The sequence below is a fragment of the Cornus florida genome, unplaced genomic scaffold (genome assembly GCF_030987335.1).
Source record: "Cornus florida cultivar Cherokee Brave unplaced genomic scaffold, ASM3098733v1 CherokeeBrave_3.0.0_Hap2_Chr08, whole genome shotgun sequence".
NCBI lineage: Eukaryota > Viridiplantae > Streptophyta > Magnoliopsida > Cornales > Cornaceae > Cornus > Cornus florida.
The window spans coordinates 7,472,637-7,490,645 of NW_026775578.1; the positions used below are offsets into that span (position 1 = coordinate 7,472,637).

General features: G+C 37.2%; 1 protein-coding gene across 4 annotated transcripts; it reads right to left on the reverse strand.

Annotated features, from left to right (window-relative positions):
- Nucleotides 1-1,708: 1,708 nt before the first annotated feature.
- Nucleotides 1,709-17,402, reverse strand: LOC132269165 (nuclear transport factor 2-like). 4 transcript variants are annotated; one of them, XM_059770256.1, is made up of 10 exons: nucleotides 17,202-17,402; nucleotides 16,949-17,055; nucleotides 16,719-16,856; nucleotides 16,270-16,558; nucleotides 15,947-16,176; nucleotides 15,483-15,639; nucleotides 15,222-15,343; nucleotides 15,075-15,134; nucleotides 2,866-2,932; nucleotides 1,709-2,444 (listed from the first exon to the last, which is right to left on the reverse strand). In XM_059770256.1, exons 2-10 carry the CDS (start codon nucleotides 16,985-16,987, stop codon nucleotides 2,152-2,154), a joined length of 1,395 nt encoding a protein of 464 aa, XP_059626239.1. In that variant the 5' UTR covers nucleotides 16,988-17,055; nucleotides 17,202-17,402; the 3' UTR covers nucleotides 1,709-2,151. The 4 variants fall into 4 exon arrangements, with proteins under 4 accessions (XP_059626239.1, XP_059626238.1, XP_059626237.1 ...); XM_059770255.1 differs by having other exon boundaries at nucleotides 15,075-15,137; XM_059770254.1 differs by having other exon boundaries at nucleotides 15,075-15,140; nucleotides 16,949-17,019; nucleotides 17,202-17,401.
- Between the last annotated feature and the right edge of the window lie 607 nt (nucleotides 17,403-18,009).

An 18,009-nucleotide genomic window follows, 5' to 3' on the forward strand; every position in this document is an offset into this window, starting at 1 on the left:
CTTGTTTATAATATTATAGTTTAAGATACTATTGTAATTCAAAACTTCCATAAAAACACTTGTCTTTCTTCCTCTCTTTAAGCCTTATTTAGAGGAATGAAAATTTATATTGGAGGAAAGATTGCTTGGAAGTTTATTCCTTCCTTTTTATTTTTCCTCCACCCTTGCACCCTTCTTCCTCCCTTCCTAAGGAAAAATGCATAGGGATAGTGTGATCCCAAAAAAATAAATAAATAATAATAATAATAATAATAATAATAATCATGACTCATCTTTTAAAGTTCCGTTTGGAAGGAGCGGAGAGAAGATATGAGGGAAGAAACAAACTTCCTACATTTAGTAGAGAGGCAATGAGAAAAGTGAAAAGACAAAAGGAAGAAATATGGAGAGAAGACAGAAGGAAGAAAAACAATGATATTATAAATGTTTTTTAATTACAAAAATTTTCATACAATTAGCACTTTTTTTTCCTTTTTCTCTTAACAAACAAAATAAGATATTATCTTAGGGTGTGTTTGGTAGGGTTGATTTGGAGGGATAGGGAGAGAAAAGAAAAGAGAGGATAGTGTATGTTTGTGTTTGAGTAAGTTAAGTGGAGAGATAGGGAGGGATAGTTATCCCTCCTTATCTCTTATTTGTTTTCTCTTCAATTTTGAAAAGATAGGGAAAGAAAGCGAGCATTTTGATAATACCACAATTAGCCTCCACAAATCAATATACAGATTTATTATTCCATTCAAGTCCCATGGTTATGAAAGGGTAAAAAAGTAATTTTTTTACTATCCTTTCTTTTCTTTTCTCTCATCTATCTTATCCAAATAAGAATAACTATTATTTCTTTTCTTTTCTCCCCTATCTATCCAAACACTAATAGAAATTATTACTATCCTTTTTTTTCTTTTCTTTTCTTTTCTCCCCTGTCTATCCCAACCAAACAAAAAGAGGTACGTAATCTCTTTTTTAGAAATGTCTCATCCATCCATTCTTCTCTCTTTCATCCGATTTTCTTCACCAGGGAAGTCTCATTCACCCTTTCTTCTCTCTCTTCTATTCAATTTTCTTCCATCCTACCAAATAGAGCATAAAGGATAATGCAACGAAGAAGAAAAAAAAACACTTTAGGATTTTTCAGGGACCGTGCAGCTACAAGTCGCATACTATCTGAATGGATCTCTCTCCTTGCTGCGACTATCTGAATGGAATCTTCCTCCTTGCTGCTTTCGACGACCTCCTCGTAGACCACCGGACTGAGCTGCTGTCCTCTTTTTCTCCTTCATCTCCTTACCTCCATACGATTAGTGCTGACTACCGGGTTGTATGGCACACAACTAACATTAACGGCTATTTAGCAGTTATTTCGGCTATCTGTTTCTTGAAATGGGTTTGTTTTGGGCTCTAGTTTTTGGGTTACCTTCTTTTGGCTGGGTTGCCTATTAGTTTAATGGGCTTGTTTAGCCTAAGCCCTCCTTTTGTAATTATTATTTATTTTCCACACACAAAAAAATAATAATAATAATAATAATAATAAAATAAATAAATAAAAATTGTACCAGCATCCATGCAAATGCAACAAAGTGGCATTTTGAAAACAAAATCCTTGATTCAATTGTCATCGCTCATAACAAAATGCATAGCCCCAAATGACCCAAACACAAATATTTTTAGACAAACATACATGCACACACCCAATCATAAACACATGAATACATTGACTTGCAATATCAATCGCTTATTACCCAACATAAATTGAAAATACAACTGAATAGGTATGATGTTCAATAATCGTGTCACTTTTTTTTTTCTTTTTTTTGGCAGCAACAAATATCTAAAAATAGTTTAGCCAATACAAAAAGGCCACAAAATTAACTTAGAATTAATCCCTTGGGCACTTGGAAAGAGATACCACACAACAAAACCTACTTAAACTCATTTGTTCTCCACCTACAAGGCTATAACTTCATCCACGAAAGGGAAAAAAATAATAACCCAGAAAAAAAAAATCAGACAGCCCATCCACAAGAGGATAAGAAGCTGCCAGTCGCCCGAAAAAAAATCAACACTAAATCACTACATTCCAGGAAAAAATAGAAAGTAAAAAATAAAAACTAACTGCTACAATCACTCACCGATAACCTTCCACTCTATGGTTCCTCAAGCGGTGGCAGATACCTGCGGTGCCATTGTTTTAGCTGTTCCATTAACAGCCATTCCACTAGCTCGGTTCATGCGGCTGCCATTGCTCCCCATGCTATCGGTCCTCTGATATCCTTCACCTCCTCGGTTCGGAAATCCTCCACGATTGCCACCCCTGTTACCAAATTCAGTCCTGCCATTGAACTCGCCACGGCTATAACCTCTGCCCCCTCCATAATTTCCACGCCCTCTAACTCCCTCATTCCTGAATCCAGACCCCCTTCCATTTGGCAACCGTACCCTACTGTTCACTGAAGAGAAAAGAGTAACCATGTTTAGTGAGAAGAAAATACAGAAGGCAGGGATAATTAGCCTTGAGATCAAATGTGAGAAATTGAATTCAGTTGCAAAACAACATTTTCCCATTAGAACAGAAATCAGCCTGGCACTAATATTGATGGGTCCCAATCCTGGCACCAGTAACCTGAAAAAGGTGCTGGTTCAGCCAAATGCGGGTTTGCTGTGAGTTGACTACAGACAGACCTAAGATCTGGCATTGTTTTGCACAAAGTAGTAGTCGTTCTTAAACTTGTCTGCCCGAGCTTTTACCATTGCACCAAGCAATGGCCCCTTTTGGCACCAGTTTTCTATTTTCAATTTACACCAAGCTTTTACCATTGGAACAAGCAGTTCTCTATAAAAAATGAGCAAGGTTCCAAAAGCCCAACTTGCCTCGAGAATTGGTAGACCTCTTTTCCTCAACATATGCTTGTCGTCCACCTATCATAATGGGTGAAGCCTGAAAATTCAGAGAAGCAAATATTTCACACCACAAAGCAGGTACATATAAATGAAAAAACTAGAGGAGGATACTATTTCAACATAGAATTACCTGGACATAGAAGGCATTAAAAGCAACATATTGCAAATAAATAAATGAATAAATAAAGACAATAATACAAATAATGAAATGGATTTGGACTTCAAAATTATAGATTAAAAATTCAAGTGAAACTACTCATCATATTAATATTCTTTGTCCATGAACAGATAACCACACATGCAAAATTTCAGGTAAGTATATTGAATTCTTAAACAAAACAAAGAGAAACAAGAGTAATATATATTATACGGTCAATTTGGCGTTCGTTTGACCACTCAAAGAAGCCTGGAAAGTCTAGCTCTTTAGTGCAGTCTACAAAAATTTTCCACCACACCAGTCCAACTTTTTCCCGAATGCATTTACTGGTCTAACTTTGGCATGCACCGATGGAACATAGTCCATAGAATAGTTGCAATGGTTCAACTTTAACTTGCAACAGTTGAAATTGTTTACTTGTTTTTTTTTTTCTAATAAGAATCACACACTTTTGCGCAAGTTAGTTTGTGTATGTCCTCACTGGTTGTTTGAGTATGAGCTATGCTATAGAGATCATCCTAAACGATCATAGCAGCAGATCAAAACAGTTCCTTCACGAGAACTAATGGAAGGAGGAAGGCGTCTTGATCACTTTGAGAAGGACCACATCACGAGGTGTTCGCATGAATGTGGAATAGTGTTGCAGATAATCCTAAACGGAACCTGGATCAAAGGACACTGAGTGTCGAAGATAAATCAACTATATGTGATTCTGAAGGCATTGGAACCAGTGATTAGACTTGTCAGTAGATCGGATTTTGATCCAAATCTTATCTGAATCTGGACCAAAAATTGGTTTGACAATCCGTTAGCTAAACAAACCAAATATGGATTTATGATTGATCCAATAAAAATCTAATCAAACATAATATAATATATAAGCTGCAATAAATATATTATCTGATTATAAAACACATATTATATACATAGTATCAGAATGTTTTTAGCATTATTTATTCTTTCTTCTTTATTACGCTATATTTTTCCTTTAACAATGAGATGGTACCTAATTTTCCTCCTTTTTTGTTCGTGAGTTATTGTTTGACGATCTCTTTTGACATTAATTCTTTTAACAAAAAAGTATACCCTCAATGGATGGGATTATCAATTTTGATAACCATGGGTTCATTCACAAATAATCCATTGGGTTATCAGATAGGATTATAAAATACCTTATCTATTCATAACGAACTAAGCCCAATTCGATCCATTTATAGGTCTACGCATGGTGAGCAGTTTCAAAGGTACTAAGTATCAACTTGCCAAAGACTTAAGTCTCTGATTTTTCCTTGTTGAGGTTTTATCCATAAAAGATCTTGATGTCATCTTTCTCATTGCCCTTAATTTTTACTTGCTATCGTGTGTATTTCTTCGCATTTCAATTCACTAAAAATCAGATTAAAAACAAGAAAAGGAGAGAACTAGACCTATTTACTCCCCTCTAGGTCTGTTTAATTGAGATGTTTTCTCAACCATTTCGGCATTTGTGCAACTGTCATCAATGACAACATAATATGGCATTCGTTGGTACTTGGTAGTAAAAGCGTATACAGTGTTTGCAGCTGCAGAATGCTGAATGGAACACTGCCTACCCAAATGTGAACATACTAAACCATCACAGGAGGGGCAGCTCCGAGTGGATTGCCTGAATTTCAAGACAAATTGCCATCTATAGGTGGCAGAAAAAGTAATGATGGCATCTATTAACAATAGTTGTAATAGCAGTAGTCATAACACATTGGAGGTGATAGCAGAAAAGGATGTTAAAATTGACAAGAGAGTTGGTGTTAACAGTGGTGGACAATGGTAGTAAAGATGTTTTACTTTCCTCTTTCTGCCTTCTCTCCTAGCTACTGTTTTGTTGACACAAACATTGTATTAAAGCCAGTAAGATCTGTAATTCCTATATATGACCAAGTATGAACTCATTGACTTTATGCGTGCTTTAAGGATTCGAAGCTGTCATATATAGTCCTTGTGTTTAATTATAAGTCACCAAATGTAAAAGGGCTTCCACTTATCTCAAATCAATAGGCGTCATTTTAAAATTTTATTCATAAAAGTTTGAGCGAACTTAACACCCCTGCTCCTTTCTCCACCCAAAATAAAAGTGTGCGACAACAGAGGATCGGCAACTAAATACACTGTAACCACGATCATTACAAATCAGTGTGCATCACCATCGCCATCCTTAACATCATCTCCACCACCGTCATCTTCAACATTATCTCCAGCTCAACAATAACTAGTACACCTTTTGTCGCACTCACTGCCATGATGTCATTATCTTCACCCGCCATGGAAAAACCAATAATATAATCATGTCAAAAACTTTCATGAAAAAGTGGCTTGGCATGAACACAAATTATCAGCGGGTAAAAAACAAAACTGGAAAATTAAGAATTCAATCATGTTTTAATGTCTCAAAATCTGAAAGCCCTAGATGGATCCTGGCATGAATATAAGCCCAAACCAGTGGAGCAAAACAGAAGTCCATGAAAGATAAATGCATGCAACCATATGGCCTTTCTGATCCTATCGCATCCTCTCATATCAAATGTTACCCCTTTGATTAAATCAGAGAATACTAAAAAATCAACCCTCCTACAGCTCCCAACTGATTGACAAAAACCACTTCAATATTCCCCCAGTTACATTCGTCGTTACAGCATATAATACTGCATCTTGATTTCTTGGTGCACAAGCATTTCTTTCATTCTTGTGCATTTCCAAGCCTCTTCCAAGAAGCTCTCAGTATGATAATTTCCAATGGAAATTACAAAGACAAGCATCAGAAAAATTAAAGTGAATTGGGAATTATCAAGCTTCACAAATTTAGGCTATGTTTGGGAAGCTTAGTCCAGGAATTGCCAAACAAAAAAAAAAACCTTGACAAGTACCAAATATAGAGCTTTCTAAGAATTAGAACTATTGAAGTTGGAGAAGCTATAAAAAAATTAGGAATAATTTCAAAACCATTTGATATTGTAATCAATGTCTAAAGGCATAAAGGAGAGGTTTTTCCAGTAAATAAAGTTGAACAATAAGATAAAGTGTTCCCATAAAAGATATCTGAGACACGAAAAACATAATGTCTGTGAAATTAAGAATACAAAATTACATAATGATTTGGAAGAACTTATGATATCAAATATACATATCATAAAATTTCATTATGGGAGTATGAACTAAAATATCCACTTATAGTAATTAGACACTGGAGCTTTTCTTCTAAGAAATATGTAAATTTTTCACAAAATAAAGGAAGTAAAATAAGCAGTCTATACTAACTTGAAGAAAAGAATGAAAAGAGGGTCCATAAAGAAAAATGGACCAGAAGAAGTTAAGATTAGTGTGCACACCATGCACACACATCCACACATACAAAAAATCCAGTGCATGTCTCACCTACACAAGGTCCAGGGAGGGGAATATTAACCACTTGTTTGTCATTGTTTTGCACAAAGTGGCTATTCTCTGACTCAAAACCGCATCATCATAGTTATTCAGTCGAGTTATAACCAATGTTTCAAGCAATGACCACTACACCCCTACATCAATATATATACATATATATATATATATATATATATATATATATATATATATATAAATATATATTATTTTTTATTCAGTTGCTACTTAACGCGGATGGGAGTAACATATGTGAATTAGACCATGTCGATCCAATGTCATCCTATGGCTATTATGTAAACCATCTTCTTTAGAGCGAGAATGGGTTCCCATGTGAATGGGGTCGGTCACATGAAATCTCCTTTTCCATTCTTGCCTTATTATAAGCCATGCCTCTTACAATATTTAGTTTTTTAAAATCATTTTTAATTACTTCATCCCATGTAAGTTTTGGCCGTCCTCATTGTCGCTTACCTTCTAGGCACACGCCCCTTCCTCTCCTAACCAGTGCATCTTACACTGTATGTTGTATATGGCCATACCACCTAAGCCTGCTTTCTCTAATTTTATCACTAATAGAAGCTACTCCCATTAGGAATTTAGGGCAAGCGTGATAAACTGCATTTAGCATAAGCAAAATAGAACAGAAAAAATAATAATTCATAACATACATATCACATTCAGTATGTATGCCAATGTTATATTTTAGAATATATTATGTTAAATTATTACAACTTTAAGAAAAATGAAGGTCCTTTCTGTCAACAAACTACATATCAATTAGTATAGATATATGAAGCTAGATAAACTTGGTGCACGAGACACAGCTTAAACCTTACCCATAAAAAGATGAAATCAAAGCTAATCTAGAACCACAGACAACACAGGCAATTGTGACCATACCACAACATTCAGTGACAACTTATTGAGTAAAAATTATTTTCTATTATTGACAAATGGTATACAAAAGCAAACTTACAAACATTTTGCCACAACTCTTCAATTGTTTTAGAAAACTATGAAACAGTGGAGTATATGCAAGCACAATCCAACAATTAAATAATTATATATGATTGTGCTGTATTTAAAATATTTCAAAATTAATTAACAAACTACTAAATGCTTCATAGTCATGAATGCCTTCAAAAACTCAAAATTAAATGATAGATTCTACCACCATCCAGGGACACTTAAACTATATTTGTTCTCACTATTATTTGTTGTTCTACGTCATGGTTCCATTTCTTGTTTCCCAAACCAACATAAATGTTAATGCAGATAGCCAGTCGTAAGACTTGTCACCACGATGTCCAGCTCTAGCAGGTTATGTACAACTGGGTGGTTCAACTAATAACTAGTATCAGAAATTTCACACAAAGTCAAAAAAATTCAAGCTCAATTTATGGTGTAAGAGAATGCATGTTTGTGCTGGTTCTGCCACCAAAAATTCCACCTGTAATGAAATATCACATAATACGGCCTTTTCAAAATGAACCCAAGAAATAAAAAATCACTAGGAAAGGATGTTTCTCACTCTAAAGAAGATGGATATAATGGTCATACTCACTCAAAAAAGATTTTTCCCAACTACTTGGGCAGGTTCCATGCATCCAAATTTTTTCCATTCCGCTTTGCATAGCTTTGATCAAACTATATGTTATCATATCTGTTGGAAATCATATCTATAAGTTGACTCGATGATTGTGGCAGATTTATTGGGTCTTCATTATAAGCTAATGTTTAGGGATTTTATTTTTATTCTGATTTGATTTTACCATATTTGTAATTTTCCTCTTGTATATGATCATAGTCAGGCTCTCAAATTGAGTACGCCAATTTTACCAAATTTCTTTTTGGTATCAGAGCCTCAAACCTACGCCTCCCCCGTCTCTCTCTCTTTCACCGCCTCTTTTGATCTCGTCACAGCCCCTTCCCTCTTTCTTTTTTGGCAAAAGAGCAAAAAACCCCCCTAAACTATACTATTGTTGCATAATGCCCCCGAAACTATTTTTTGAAGCAAGTTGCCCCCCTTAAACTATACCATTGTTGTAAAATACCCCTTAAAAGCCACCGGAGGCTAAATTCCGATCAACAAAGAGACACAATTACTAATATAGCCTTCCTTAAAAATTTATTATAAAAGATATAAAATATCATGGGTACAAAATACCAATAGTGCCCTCATTTTTTTTTTATATATATTTTTCCTATGCATTTTCTTCGTCTCCCTCAACCGTAGAACGGCGGTGGTGAGATCGGAGTTGGCTTCGAACTAGGCATCTGACGATTTTCAAATGCCATGTTAATTGTTAATTCATGTTAGTCATTTTTCTCATCCTTATGAACTTGAATGTATCTTTCCAAGGGGCAGTAGATATGATTGGCAGTATCTTTCTAAAGTTCTAAACAACATTGCTATATTTTATTAGCCACAGACTACTTTTTCAAGTGGGCAGAAGGCATGGAAATTGAGTCTTGCATAATATGATGTTTTAAGTTCGGTTAACAAGCGCAACATTCATTTGACCAAGTCTTTTTTTACCAATCTGAACAGTCTCCTCCTCACAGTCCATGCGTGGTTGGATTCATTAAGAAATTACTGAAAAATCCAATTGTTTATCAATTTTGCTAAATTCTTTCACAATCAATGAAAATTGGATGAGGAAGAAGTGGGCGCCTTTCCTTTAATGGCTTGGTGATAATAGCGTATGCTGTTTTCCTTGAACTGAAGGTGAAGGAAGCTTGTCGACAAGCTCTCCTCCAAGAACTCTCTCCGGCAAATACTGAACTCGTGCGAGCACTCCTTGCCGAATCCGACAGCCACCGTCCGCTTCGCGATCTCGTGCAGATCGTTTATCATTCCCGACTCGCTGCCTCGCTCCATCAACGATCTAAACTCGTCCTCAAACCGAAACATTGCCTGCTACAGTGGATCGTCGGCGCGGTCGAGACAGGAAGCAACAAGCTTATCAGCGGCCATGGGAGTCCAATCACGAATGGCGGCGAGCAATTCGTCGATGGTGTCGATCAGTTGTGGAGGCGACGGTGCATCTGAGTCCTTTGATAACATCTTTGAAATTCTTCCATGTTATCTCTGTTTTTTTTTTTTTTTTTTTTTTTTTTTTTCCCCTTTTATAGATAAAAACTTGTTTATGTATATGAAAACCTCTTTCTTGTATATAAGAAGGTGCTTGGTCTCCAACTGAAATAGAGATTTGATTGTCGTCCTTCTGCGATGGCAATAACTATCAATTTGTTCCCAGTGATGGAGAAATCGGGTGATTTGACCCAAAATTCAGCCTCGTTTGGAAAGATGATGAAAAAAATCTTAAAAGGGCATTATTGAAATTTTATACCTAGATATTTTATATTTTTTATAATAAATTAACAAGTAAGGATAAATTAGTAATTATGTCCCTATGTGGCCGGAAATTGGCTTCCGGTGACCTTTAAGGGGGTATTTTGCAACAATGGCATAGTTCAAAGGGACAATTTGCTTCCAAAATTAGTTCAAGGATACATTATGCAAAAATGGTATAGTTTAGGGGTGTTTTTTGCTTTTTTGCCTTCTTTTTTTTTCCTTTTCTTCACAGACCGTCTCTCTTCTTCAGGCCGCTATTGCGACAGTCCTAGGGGGAGCCAATCTCCTCTAGGTTCGACCCCTGTAGGGGTATTCCCTTAGGTTTGGTGTCTTTTTAAGGGTCAGAAGACGTGTTTGTAATTTTTTGGGGCTGCTGGGATATTCGGCAGCATTTTCGAATCAGATTGCCGTGTCTCTGGCTTCTTGGTTTGATCAAAATCAGGTTTATTCCTCCTTTATTTGAAATTATTGGTGATCTGTTGAATTCTTCTATTTAATATTATGATTGATTCGAGTAATAATAAAGAAACTCTTTCTTCGACACAACACACACCGGCTCAACGAGTTACCAGTATGCTATTAAATGGCCGTAATTTAGCATCCTGGGCTCGTTCCCTCCACCTCTATGTTGGTGGAAAAGGCAAATCAGGGTGGATTTTGGACATTGAAAAGATTCTCAATATGAGCCTCTCAGTGAATTTCCTCCCTAGGCAGCCTCTCTTCTTGTCAAACGTCTTGATCGTCAGCATACCTATCAGTTTTTTATGGGATTACGCCCAGAATTTGAAACACTAAAGTCTCAGATCTTGAACGCATCACCAATGCCATTCCTGTTGGAAGCCTTTGCTACTGTTGATGGTGAAGCACGCAGGCACCGTTTAATTCAGCCCTCACTTGTTCCTCCACCAGTGTCTGAGCCTGCTGGGGAAAGTATGGCTTTTGCAACCAACTTTGGATCACGTACTTCTGCAGGTCAGATTATTTGTCACCATTGTGGAGGGGTTAGACATGTTTAGGCTCGTTGCTTCAAACTTCATTCTGAATTGAAGCGAAATTTTCTAGGAACCATTTATCTAGATCTGGTTCTTCTCGTATTACGGCTGTTGCAGAGACTCCTGCTACTACTAGTGGATCTACTGTATTTCCTGGACTGAGCCAGCTTCAGTCTCAAATTTGGCTCCCTTGCTTCTAGAGTTGGTGTTCCTTCAGCTGCTCCCACTGCCACTATTGCTACAGGTACTCCTACTGCATTTCATGTTAAGGCCAAGCAGCCCACTTCGGTTCTGGATTCTGGGGCCAATGATCACGTGACGGGTGAGTTTTCAGTTTTTTCTTCCAATGTCATACCTGTCACCCAATCTGTGTATCTTGCGGATGGCTCTACATCTTACATTCACAGTAAGGGTGATGTTTGTCTATCTCCTGATATTACTCTCTCATCTGTCCTTCATGTACCTAAATTTGCCTTTAACCTTTTATCCGTTAGCCGGCTTGCAAAAAACTTCCAATGTGCAGTTATATTCTCACCAGATCACTGTTTGTTGAAGGACCTTTGTTCGAAGAGGATTTTTGGCAGGGGTTATGAGTGTGATGGGCTTTACTACTTTGGGGAACCACCAGGAACGGGTCTTTAAGCTTCTGTCCTACCTACTTCTAGTGTTTATGATGTTTCTTTTCGCACTTTTAGTTTGTGGCATGCACGTTTGGGGAATGTAAACTTTCAGTATCTATGTTTATTGTTTCCTTCGTTAAATAAAGCATGTAAGGACCATAAGTTTCAATGTGAAGTTTGTGAGCTTTCTAAACATATTAGAACTAGTTATATTTCTCATATGAGACGTGCTCCTAGTATGTTTGATCTTATTCATTCTGATGTTTGGGGCCCTTCCCCAGTTACTGCTTTCTCTGGGCATCGATATTATGTGACATTTATTGATGATTATTTTCGTTGTACTTGGATTTATTTATTGAAAAAGAAATCTGATGTGTTTTTTTAATTTACCCAGTTTCTTCAAATGATCAAAACCCATTATAACACTGTTGTCCGTAATATTCGTTCTGATAATGGACGTGAATATTTCGAATGAATTCCGGACTGAACTTAATAAAAAGGGGATTTTACATCAACTCACTTGCCCCTACACTCCTGAGCAAAAAGGCATAGCTGAACGCAAAAACCGTCATCTTATATCTGTGGTCCAATGTTTTCTGAGTGGTATGCATGTGCCTAAATTCTATTGGCATATGGCTGTTCTTACAGCTACTTTTCTGATTAATCGTACTCCCAGTCGAGTTTTGGGTGGTAAGGCCCCACTTCAGATTCTCTAGCCTGACTATACATTGTTTCACCTTCTGTTTCATGTTTTCGGCTGTACTTGTTTTGTTCATAACCGTAATCCTTCTCCTCATAAACTTGATAATAAATCTATTAGGTGTATTTTCTTGGGGTATTCTGCTATGTCAAAGGGCTATCGTTGTTATGATCCCGTGGCCAAAACATATGTATCATTCTCTTGATTTCATGAAACTGTTCCTTTTTATAATACTAATTTTGTGGTACAGGATTCTCTCTCTTATGGTCTGGAGAAGGAGATTTCTCCTATTGCCCGTCCTGTTCCTCTCTTTGAAAATCACACTGTCCAGGAATCTCCTTCTCCATCCATAGAGGGTTCCCCTCCACCTTTGTAGGTCTACTCTTGTTGCCATCGCACTCAACATCCCCTGCCAGAATCATCTTCAGAACCAGGTCCAGGTAACTCTCCTTCCCCTGTGGCTCCTACCATTCCTGAGCATACATCCCGTTATCCTACCCGTGATCGTCACCCTCCTAATTGGTATGGTTTCTCTAGTAGCACTAACCACCCTATCTATGATGGTCTTTCAGGTGCATATAAATTCTTCCTGGGCAATATTGGGACCGTTTCTATTCATCGATCAGTGTCAGAGGCCCTCCAGGATCCCAATTAGGTGTCTGCCATGACAACAGAAATGGATGCTTTACAACATAATAATACATGAGAACTTGTTGCTTTACCTACGGGGGAGAAAACGGTTGGCTGCAAATGGGTCTTTAATGTGAAGTGCTTAGCCGATGGTTCTATCGATCGGTATAAGTCTCGGTTGATGACAAAAGGCTTTACTCAGATTCCGGGTAAAGACTTTGGCGCTACCTTTGCTCCTGTGGCAAAGTTGATGTCTGTACGACTGCTTATCTCCTTGTCTACTGTCCATTCTTGGCCTCTGCATCAATTAGATGTCAAGAATGCATTTCTTAATGAAGACTTATTTGAGACTATATACATGGATCCACCCCCTGGGTTTCGGGCTGAGGGGGAGTATGCTGGGAAAGTCTGTCGGCTGCGGAAGTCTCTTTATGGTCTGAAGCAATCTCCTAGAGCTTGGTTTAATCGTTTTCGCGATGTTGTTTTATCCATGGGCTTTGTGCGCTGCCACTCAAACCATACTTGCTTTATTCGACGTCGCTGTGATGGTCGCTGCATTATGTTATTGGTATATGTGGATGATATCATTATCACGGGTGATGATGCTTCAGGGATTGCTCAGGCGAAACTTCATCTTCAAAAGTCCTTTGATGTGAAGGACTTAGGCCCTCTTCGATATTTTATTGGAATTGAGGTTGCTAGATCCCGTCGTGGAATTTTTTTATTTCAAAGGAAATATATTTTGGATCTTCTTCAAGATACTGGCATGCTTGGGTGTCGACCCACTTCCACTCCTATGGACCCCAATCTCAAACTCTCTGTTGAGTTAGGGGAATTACTTCCAGATCCGTCCGTGTATCAACGTTTAGTAGGTCGTCTTATCTACTTGACTAACACAAGGCCCGATTTGACATTTGTTGTTAGTGTGATTAGTCAATTCATGCATGCCCCTCGCTCAGTTCATATGGATGCAGTCTACCATATTTTGAGGTATCTTAAGTCATGCCCTGGTCTTAGTCTGTTCTATGCATCAGGAAATCAGTCTGGACTCTCATGCTTTACTGATGCAGACTATGCTGGATGTAAGACAGATAGACGTTCTACCTCTGGCTTCTGTACTTTCTATGGTAATCATCTCATATCATGGAAGAGTAAGAAGCAAGTTGTTGTCTCCAGATCCTCTGCTGAAGCTAAATACCGAGCTATGGCTCAAAGTACTTGTGAGCTCCTTTGGCTTCAATCAATTTTGGGAGAGTTGGGTCTTGTAGAGAAAGGTTCTTTGAGGCTGTTTTGTGACAATAAATCAGCCATTATGCTTGCTTCCGATTCTGTCTTACATGACAGGTCAAAACATATTGAGGTAGACATTCACTTTATTCGAGAGAAGGTTCAATCAGGTATCATTAATCCTATTTTTGTTCCCCTTCAGAACAGACTAAAGATGTGTTCACAAAGTTTGTTGGGCCTTCTCTTCTCCAGTCTTACATAGTCAAGCTGGGCTTGGTCAACATATTTGCTCCAGCTTGAAGGGAAGTGTTGGAAATCATATCTATAAGTTGACTCAATGATTGTGACAGATTTATTAGGTCTTCATTATATGCTAATGTTTAGGGATTTTATTTTTATTCTGATTTGATTTTATTCTCTTTCCATATTTGTAATTTTCCTCTTGTATATAATGATAGTCAGGCTCTTAAATTGAGTACGCCAATTTTACCAAGTTTCTTTTATATCCATCATTACTAACTCTACACATCTTAACTTTGTTCTTTCTTTCCTTTATTATCACCCTCAATGTGGACCATGTCACTCTTTCTAATTCCGTCGGTGTCATTTTTGCAGGCAAGCTAAAGGAAACTGAGATGTAGTAAGCACATTCTTTCCAATAGCTAATTAGCAAGACAGGAAGTGAGTGACCAGTTCGTAAAGATAGATAATGAATGGTAATATATCATGAATAGGCCGAAAGCCTGAGTTTTTTAACAAGCAAAAGGGAGAGACCGTGATCATATTTTAATCAAGACACACATACTCCTGTGACTACATCCAATTTCAATCATATTTTAATCAAGACACACTTCCCCTTTGGATGTTAGGAAATACCACTCAAACTACCAACTAGAAAAATAAGGTTAGTTGTATATATGTGCAAATAACTAAGTCATTACTATTCTACTAAATCGCACATAAAAAGCTACATTGCATTCAAATTGCAAACAAACTTATCAGCCATACATCTTCTCATTAATGTATAGAAACAACGAGAGACAAGCTAATGTTTCAGTAAGAAATTAAATGATGATACCTCAATTGCGTTTTGCACGGCGTTTGCCATCTCAAATTCCACAAAGCCAAAACAAAATCCCTGCTGCTGTAATACAAAATAAGTGAACTAGTGGCTAACAATAAGGAACCAAAAATAAAGCATATAAAAGAATCAGATGAGTCATACTCTGTTGCTCCTAACTTGAATGCCATCACTTCTAATTGGTCCAAACCTCTTGAACTCTTCCTCGAGTAGTGCAGGTGTGGCATTAAAAGGCAAACCTTTTATGTAGATTGAGAAACCATCAGCTGAAAGAAAAGGAAAAAATTAGATAAAGGGGATGAATAGATAAATAAATATACATTAAACAATTCACCACCATTTAGTATGGAAATTCAACAATAACAAGGAATAATCAAAGGTAACGTTTGACATTGGGCTTCATACCTTCGCCATCTTGGTTATTCACATTCTCAACCACATCTGAACTGGGAACTGTTGTCTCAGCAGCTGGGGTGGACGGCTGTGGGCTCTTTGAAACAGACTTCCGAGGAGCAGGTGCAGGAGACGAATATGGCATGACACTCTCCTTCATATGCATCACCTAAAACAGAAATAAAAAGTTGCTTAGCTTTTAGACATCCAATGCCAGGCAAACAACACCAGAAAGACTTGGGCAAAAGAGATCATCTTGCCCGGGGACTCAAAAGAACAAAAATAAAAAAATACCAACAATTAAAATAGGGCATAATCTGTGCCCACCCAAAACTCATCACTCCAATGCTACATACTTAAACATACATGTAAGATTACCAAGGAGCAATCTGTCACTACTATTAAAGTAAACCAACTCTTGCAAGTTAAGAAATATTTCAGTGTTTTAGAGGAATTCTTCAACGGCCACCACTTACAATGGATGCATAAGACTTCTTTGGCACTTCTTCAATTTTGGAATTAGATGCAACAATCATCTGTGAACCATCCTGTATTTCATCAACAACCTCGGGTATGGGCTCTTCCTCTTCTTCTACAACTGGCACTTGTCCATTGTCAGGGGGATTGTACACTTCTTCCCCATTGGCTACTTCAGCCAAAACCATTGTTTGCTCAGATATGTGATTCTCTTGCACAGGAGAAGGATCTACCGACCAAACAAAAAAATTCAACATACGCAATAAAACATAACTATATTAAGCAGGAAAAAAAAAAAAAAAAAAATGATTTTATAAATTACCCAGCTCTGGGGTGAGAGGAGCCTCTACTTCATTAGCCGAAACCTGATTTCCATCATGTTGACTGATGTCTTCCACATATCTAAATATGTCATTCAAAACAAAGTAGCCTCTGTCCTGTGGCGCAAGGAAGAAAGTTTGAGCGAAATTCCGAATCACGTTGTCCTTCCCCGTCAAATACCCAGTTACAAGGACATGGACTCCACCATCAAAAGACTCTTGTGCATCCACGGATTTGATCTCCGCCCTGAGTTCTCCATAGTTGAGTGACAATATCTTCTCATTGATAGACTGTGCATAGAGATTCAGCAACACATACAGAAAAACACATTAGAATTGCAAAATTCCCAATTAATTTACACTCCATTCCAATAAGTTTTAAGACCCAATTAGTAAAATAAACCCTAAAGTAATTGTGAATGTGTTTGAGGTATGGAGCGAGAAAGCTCACATTCATGGTTGTAGTAATACCCATGGTCCCATTGTCCTCAGGACGACCAAGCTTACTGATATCCTGATAAAAACGAAAAACAAGCCCAGGCGATTTGTGCAGTATTTGATAGTATTGTTGAACAAAAGCATTGCCAACCTAACAGCACCCAAAAGATTCATTCAGAACCAACAACTCAATGAAAAATATAGCAAAAGAACAAAGATACATCATAATCAATCAAAACATACAACATGAGCAGATACTGGTTGCTGCACCGCCGCCGCCATTACTGATCGATCCCCAAAAAGCAATCAAAACCCTAATAAACCCGCCAATAGCTCAACTATCACGCCAACTACAAGATACGTTAAAAAAAAAAACCATAAAGCCCTAATTTTTATTGAATTATAATGAATTTGTTCAATTTGAGATTATCTCGCATAAAGCATTACATGAATATAGATATAAAGATCCATTGATTCAAGTAAAAGAACTGTGTACCTGAATTTGGTTCAGATCGGAGAGGCTCTCGGAGAGACTGAGGTGATAAAATTGGCCCTCTCTCTTTCTCTCTCTACTTTCTCACTCCTCCCGTTCGCAGTTCCTAGGGTTTCTTGCGTAAGGGTCTTGGGGATCTTGAAGGGACGCAGCTAGACAAGAGAAAGGAGGAGTGAGAAAAAGGTTTCTGTGGGTTTATATACACACACACACACACGACAGAGGACTTTACTTAAAGAGGAAAGCCAAGTACAAATAGGAGCTGTAACATGGTTATTTACAGTTGAACAGTAGTGTGGTGTTTTTTTGATCTTTTACCTGCCAAGAATATGAATATTGACAAACAACGAGACGATATAAATATATATACTCATATACATGGGAGTATTACATAAATTTAGATATTGGACATTTGACGAGTGACGACATTTCTAATTATATTTTAATTTATTTTTATGTAAATTTTTAATCTAAGCTCACAGTACAAGGTGGTGTTAATCCTTTCAATCAAATCCCATGGACAAGACTTACAATATATCTAATAATCTTAAAATTATTACTCCGTAAGTAATTAATAAGATGATGTACTACAAATAGTTGAAAAAGTCTACAAGTTTTATCTGAAAATCAGGTTAATTTCAATTTGAGAGAATATTTATAGTTGAAGGTTGTGGAGGTGAAGTCAAATAAGTGTGTGAAATCAAAATTCAATGGGTGATCAGATAATATTTCCTTTTGATGGATGTATAATTTAAATATTCATAATTAAGGAAAAATTACTAAATTAACACACTATTAAGATAGGCTCTGC

Coding starts and splice junctions, on each gene's coding strand:
- LOC132269165 (XM_059770254.1), bottom strand. CDS start 16,987: ATGGCGGCGGCGGTGCAGCAACCAGTATCTGCTCATGTT. Junction 16,177..16,269: donor TCCTCTCACCCCAGAGCTGG/GTAATTTATAAA, acceptor TTTGGTCGGTAG/ATCCTTCTCCTGTGCAAGAG. Junction 2,933..15,074: donor CCGTGCAAAACGCAATTGAG/GTATCATCATTT, acceptor CTGAATTTTCAG/GCTTCACCCATTATGATAGG.